At 43.0% G+C, this 6,942-nt stretch overlaps 1 protein-coding gene across 2 annotated transcripts in view; it reads left to right on the top strand.

Moving 5' to 3' along the window:
* Positions 1 to 6,942, top strand: part of PLPPR1 (phospholipid phosphatase related 1) — a 264,328-nt gene that overhangs the window by 246,313 nt on the left and 11,073 nt on the right. For both annotated transcript variants that reach the window (XM_027105354.1, XM_027105355.1), the window contains exon 5: positions 4,205 to 4,455. In XM_027105354.1, coding sequence (XP_026961155.1) covers positions 4,205 to 4,455 — 251 coding nt within the window. The remainder of the gene's footprint in view (positions 1 to 4,204; positions 4,456 to 6,942) is intronic.

The raw sequence follows: 6,942 nt of genomic DNA, 5'->3' as shown, positions 1-6,942 counted from the left end.
GTGTGTGTGTGTGTGTGTGTGTGTGTGTGTGTGTGTGTGTGTGTGTGAGAGAGATAGAACTCCCTCACTGATTATCCCTTCAGGTTGGCACTATGAGTTTCCATCTTTTTTCACTGCCATTGTTTATGTTTTAGTGGACAGTTGAGAGGTGCTCTATTAGAGGCTGTTAGCAAAGTGCCATTTTAAACTGGAAAATTATACACTTATAATTTAATATGGAATAATTGGCCTTCAGTTCAGAGGCTCCACCTAAAGTCACAGGTTCTTTGTGGCTAAAAGGAATTTATTCCTTTCTTTGCTCACCCCACCAGTCCCTGCTAATTATTACTCTGCAGCCTGGGTCTAGGCTTGCTAATGAAGGCCTCCTGTGTGGACTCAGCAACAAGCAGTCTGGCTTCTGTATTTTGACCAGTTCTTTGTTTGGGAGGCCTAAAGAGATCCCGATAGGAGCCCTATTATCATTTGCCAGTACACCAGTTATCTTTGGCTGAGAAGATCTTTGTCGTACGCATTTCCTGCGTACGTCACTGCTTTCCCCTACTACATTCTTGGTTGAGTAAAAGGATAGAACTCTGCACTGATTCCTTGGCAAGAAGCAGATCACAGAGTTTCACCTACGTGTCCTAATTTACTAGTGATCAAAGATCCTAATTTGTCCAAAGACGTCCTGTCTGAGATCAGAGGGATCCTGGTAAAACCCTCAGAGGGGGGAAAAAGGACTTTTTTAAAAAAAAAAAAAAAAAAAAAAAACACTTTCATCTTCCTCTTTCTTCATCCTTTGACTTGCCTGATGGGTGTCAGATCCTTTGAGGCCACAAAGAAGAGGCACGCTCAGGTTACCTTAGCGATCTGTATCATCAAAACAGGGACCACAGACAACACCATCAACAGATGCCAGTCTCTGTCCTAATGCCACATTTTTTCTAGCCTCCTGGTCCTCTCAGCATTCCAATGCCCCTCACCCCTTAGGGATGTGGGAATTCACAAGTGCTTAGCCCATTCCATGCCAGAATGTATGGGTCTTGGGAGGAACCCTAGGGCTCAAACAATTTGATCCTCCCTCCAACATTGCCAGTGCAGGCTCCTGTAGTTCTGATACTGTGGTGGATGTGGAACTTCTCTAAAAGTTGTCCAGGGCTCCTGAGCTACATCCCTGGGAGGCACAGGACATGCTTCAACTTGATTTCCAAAAATCTAATAGGTTTCTATTGCCCTGCCCCTGGGGTTTGACAGCCAGCATGAGGCAAGGAGCATGGGATGCCCCTTCACTCCTTCACAGCCAGACCAGGCAGGGTTCTGTCTCCTTGGGAGACACCCTCAGCCTCATCTTCCCCATTCTAGGGTTTATTTTAGAAACTCAATGGTCATCCTATAGACCATGGCTCTTGGTTTTCCCATCCAAGTCTTTTCAGAATTCCGAACAAAAACAGCAGTACGTGTCTCAAGCACATAGCTCTGGCAAGCCAAAAGAGCTTTACTTTTAGACTTTGTGTCTGCTATAAATCCATTCCGAAATGCGATCAGCTCCCCTGAAACAAGGAACACCGTTGGGAGCAGAGCCATAAGATGAGTAGAACCAGCTAGGGAGGGTTACAGGAATGAAAAATGTATCTGTTAAAATTTCAAAAAGATTATCTCACTTAAAGAATTTTAGACACCAAAGTAGGGTATATAGACACTTTAAAAGCATCTCCTTCAAATCATATATTGCAGTACAGGAGACCATAAACAGTGTTCTACCTGACTCTGAGGACAAAAGCAGCTCTGTTTGGCTTCTGAGGCTTGTAACATACACACAAGGAGCTCAGGATTAACAGAGGAATAGCTGGAATTTCTTACAAAAGCCCCGTATGATCTGACATTGTCTGTGAATCACCGCTGCAGCTTCCACTACACTTTGTTGGCATGGCCCATGCCAGGCAAGTGGAATCCCCGGGACTGCCTTTCTCAAGGTACATCAAATACACCAGAATGAAATGTTTGGAAAGCAAATGCTTGTTAAGCCATCAGGAGAAGCAGACAAAATCCAGGAGAGGCAAAGAGAAGAGGGGAAAGCAACTTTCAGCAATAATATCACATGGCAGCAAAGTGGAAATCTGCCCGTCACAGATTCACTGTGACCATGGACCTGGTCCTTCAGACACCTATCCAAGGAGCCTAGAAATCCTCTATCTCAGAAAGAATTCGCCCTGATTGGAAGCATCCTGACAAATAAAATCCCAGAGGAAGATGCTGTCACTTTTCCCTTTTCAAATCACATGTTACCCTAGTTTCCTGGAAAGGTATGTCTAGACAGACTTACTGCCCCTTGAAAAAGCCAAGGACCTGGTCTTTGAGAATCTTGCTTGAAGATGTAAAAAAAATTTCTAACCAGACTTCCAGAACCTGTGGGTGAAAATTACCACGAATGATCAGTGAATGCCTACTCTCAGAGGTCAGACGCTATGAGTGTGAGCCGGCTGAAGGTATTAAAAGAGCCAGTTCTCATTCTGATAAAGCACATACTGGCAAAGCCACAAAAAAGAAAATTATAACAATCAATACAGGTCAAAATGGAAACCGGATGAAGGTTTCAGCCAAACTTGTCTTTGCTTCTGCTCTAATGGATTGACTTTCAGCTGCTGAAGTCAGCACAATTTGCAGATTCAAGACATTGAATATGGAAGTCAAAATTGGATAGAAATTTAATTGAAAATATAGCAGATCCTTGACATTTACAAGGGTTAACGCTGCCTCTCACACTTGCCAACTTCTCTCATAATTGAGTCGCACTTGAAAAGTCTTCTTTATCTCTTCAGATGACTTGTATGTACCTTGGCTCTGCACAGCTGCTCTTGATATAGTTAACAGAAAACAGTCCACAGGTAATCTATAGATGTATGTATAGGCTTTGAAAGGTCCACAGTGAAACTTCCTATAGGGAATTCTGCTTATTCATGTTCAAGCTTGTTGGCGGTAATCCTATATTCCTGTGGAATTTACCAGAGAACAGATAAAATCCAGGAAATATAGCCTACCCACGGGGTTCTTGGCCAAGCAGGCCAAGTCAGCATGGTGGGTAAAATAACGCCTTCCTCGCTCCGACATGTCTATGTCCTAACCCCTAGAAACTGGATATATTACTTTACATGACAAAAAGGAATTTATATGTGTGATTAGATTAAGGATTTTGAGATTATCCTGGATTATTCGGGTAGACAATGTAACCTTCTAAGAGAGAAGCAAGAGAGTGAGTCATGGAAAGAAACGTGACAATGGAAGCAGAGCTCGTATGATATGACTGCTGCGGAGGCAGGGGGAGAGCGGGGCCACAAGTCAAGAAATGAAGGCGAGAAGCTGGAAGAAGCAAGGAATGAATTCTACTCTGGAGCTTCCAGAAAGAACACGGCTCTGCCAACACTTTGATTTTAGCCCCGTGAAACCTATTTGGGACTTCTGACCTCCGGAACTGTAAAACAATACATTTGTGTTGGTTTAAGCCACTCCGTTTGTGGTAATTTGATACAGTCAACAACATTCATCTTTAACACTCTTCCTCCTCGTTTTCTGTTTCCAACATCCAATGAAACATCCAATTCAATCAAGGTTTCTAGAGTGATCTATTTCTCTCTTTTAGGGACGACTCTCTAACAACCTCATTCTCTCACCTGCCATGATAACTCCCTCCAAGGAGTATCTGCATTTCCAACAGGACCAGGGGGAAGATATTTTCTATAGACGGAAAGAGAACTAATGTTGAGTAACTACTTAATGCCAGGCACGCAGCGGGTGTTTTGCACATATTTTATTTCATCTTTCCAACTCCTTTCTGAGGTATCACTCCCCCCAACCACTTTGTGATAAGGGTACCAAGATTCAGAGAAGGTCAACAACTTACACCGTGAACGAGTCACCAGAGGTGGGTCTGGAGCCCAGCTCTACATGACTCCAAAATTCAAATTCTTTCCGTTAGCACACGCTGCTTCTAATTTACTTATACAAAATAATGAAATGCTAACAGCAGCGTGACTGCACCAATTTGGAAGAAACAGTGGTTTGGGAAGCAGGCACCAGTCCCTGGAAAGATAAAGGTGAGGGGACAATTTGACTCTGGGGAGGACCTTTCTGATAGGTTGTCATGGACTCTCACTGCTGTTTTTCTCTCAGGGACAAAACCAATCGATGGGGTATGTCACTTTCCTAATTATTTTAAATCTCCTCATAGGGGTATTTGCTTTTGGGCTTTTTGCTACTGACATTTTTGTAAACGCCGGACAAGTGGTCACGGGGCACCTGACGCCATACTTCCTGACAGTGTGCAAGCCCAACTACACCAGCGCAGACTGCCGGGCGCACCACCAGTTTATCAACAACGGGAACATCTGTACGGGGGACCTGGAAGTGATAGAGAAGGCTAGGAGGTCCTTTCCCTCCAAACATGCTGCTCTGAGCATTTACTCCGCCTTATATGCCACGGTGAGTATGACCCACGTGGAGTTGTGGCTGTGATGCGTCTTCTCCACCACCCTCCCCCCCATTCTTTCATTACTTCTGGTGACTTTTAAAGTCATGTTACAATATGTTTCTCCTTTATTATATCATGCTGTTGCCCCCACCCTCAACATCCCAATTTAAGACCTGCCAGAGGATGTTAATTCTGGCAAGACTGTTGATAATCACTTAGTCACATCCTCCCATTTTACAGATGCAGAGACTGAGGCCCAGAGAATAGCTAAGAACACAGAGTCAGAGCGGAGGCCCAGGCTCCTGGCACCGGGTATGGGGTTCTTTCACTGGCCAGAACAGCACTCTTTGCCAAAGCTTTGGTTGTTTCTAGAACAGCACACATTTCTCACACTTGTCTACAAATTTGCAGGTGTGTGCCTCGTGTGAACGCCTGCCCGGGCAGTGCGGCAAACCCGGATAAAGACATGGCTTTCCTCTGCTCCTCCTAATACTCTTCATCACTTTGCCAGGACAGATGGGTGATCCTAAAAGACCCCGAACACCCACAAGTTTACTTCTCACTGTTCCCTGGGTCACACAAGTTTTGACTGCCCCCACTGGGGTATAATATTCTAAACTTTTTGCTCTCATCACAGAGAAAGCCCAAAATGTGTCTCACATCTTAAAAGAAATGATGGTGTCCATCTTTTTTTCCTGCTCTTTAATTGCATCCACTTTGGAAATGACTTCATTTCACCTTTTTCTGACCTCTGTTTCCTTAGAACCAAGCGTACAGAAGTAGAGGGATCAGTGCAAAGGTTCCACTCCTGGATATCATGTGTATTTACCTGTGGATGAGTGACTATTGCTGAAAACACCCCTTTTCCTTCAACTTATTTTATATTCAGGGTGTGACTAGTCTAGTGATTCTCAGTGAAAGGTGAGGTAGGAGGAGGCAGAGGAAAGACCCCTTTTCAAACTACACAGTCTTCCCAGAGACTCTGGGTGTGCCCTCGCCCCACCCCCAGGGAGCATGTCCCCTCTCATTCAACGACAGTCACTGCACTCCCTGAGTCTGCTTCTGATGGAAGTGTGCCCATGCCATTGCCCCAAATACATACATTCAGGGTGGAGTAAAGGTGACTGACTACAGGTCTGGTCCACTTAGTAGAGTTTGAAAGAAATTGCTGAATATTCTCTTTAAAACAATGGCGCTTTTTGTCCAATTTATAGGATAACATCTGTAGGATCAATTTTCCAAAATAAGTCTAATTATTTCTTATAGATCTACTCTTTAATGAATACATATCAAAAGTGATTTCAGCTACCCCCATATTAAGGAAACATGAACATAAATAATACAGAAGTCTGATTTACAAACAGACCAGTTTAGCTCAGTGAGATTTCTTGGCTTTACTGCCCACTCCCCAAAAAAATCTACACCAGGTATTTTTTAAACAAAGTCTTTTCAGGCATTTGGCATAGTTTCCAGTTTTCAAAATAATCGCTTTGTATCTTAGATTATCTAGGACCTAAGTTATATGAAGCAATGTACTCTTGCACCTTTTTCTGTATTTTTATCGAACTCAAGTCATTGTTGTATGAAATCAATTTTTACAACACCATTATAAAAATAAATCTGTTACTCATCAAAAAATACTGTCTCGTCAAGTGAGATATAAATTTCTCTTGGGAAGAAAGAAGTTATCTTACTCAGAATAGATGCTTATATAGCACGTTTTCAAGGATTCAGATATAATCCAATTCAAATCATGCCCCACAGACAGACTATAATCAGAAACCCTGATACAAGATTCCAATTGTGTAAACATTTTTCCGAGCCCCTATTATGTGTGCTTTCAGAAATTACTCAACAAGGATTTCCTAAGTACTAGTTAATGCTGTGAAGAATACTAACTAACCACAGGCCCATGTTATTAATAGTTTGTAATCTTGGGCTTCCCTGGTGGCGCAGTGGTTGAGAGTCCGCCTGCCGATGCAGGGGACACGGGTTCATGCCCCGGTCCGGGAAGATCCCACATGCCGCGGAGCGGCTAGGCCTGTGAGCCGTGGCCGCTGAGCCTGCGCGTCCGGAGCCTGTGCTCCACAACGGGAGAGGCCACAACAGTGAGAGGCCCGCGTACCGCAAAAAAAAAAAAAGTTTGTAATCTTATAGGAAAGATTTATAAAGGCTTTAATTAAAAAACAATATAGAAGCATAAAAAACTAAATTTAAATATATCTAGTATAGATATTAAGTGACATTTCCTACACAGCCTCAGAATGGTGTAATGATATGCTCTAATTTATGTAACTCTGATCTAACCACAGTTTTATAGGGTATCTATTACATGTAACAAAGAAAATCCCATCTTCCTGTATTCACACCAGCGCTGAAGGATCATTCTAGGAGATTAAGTTTCTACTATAATACTTTAAAATGCATCTGTGTGAACTTACATGTGCTCAGGCCATACAAGCACACCATAGATTGTAATTTAAGTATTGGCATACTAT

Source organism: Aethalodelphis obliquidens, unplaced genomic scaffold (assembly GCF_003676395.1).
Source record: "Aethalodelphis obliquidens isolate GAN/ISIS:26980383/991018 unplaced genomic scaffold, ASM367639v1 scaffold7, whole genome shotgun sequence".
In the NCBI taxonomy this organism is placed as follows: Eukaryota; Metazoa; Chordata; class Mammalia; order Artiodactyla; family Delphinidae; genus Aethalodelphis; species Aethalodelphis obliquidens.
The sequence above is the reverse complement of the archived record's forward strand: the minus strand, read 5'-3'. Positions and strand labels throughout refer to the sequence as shown.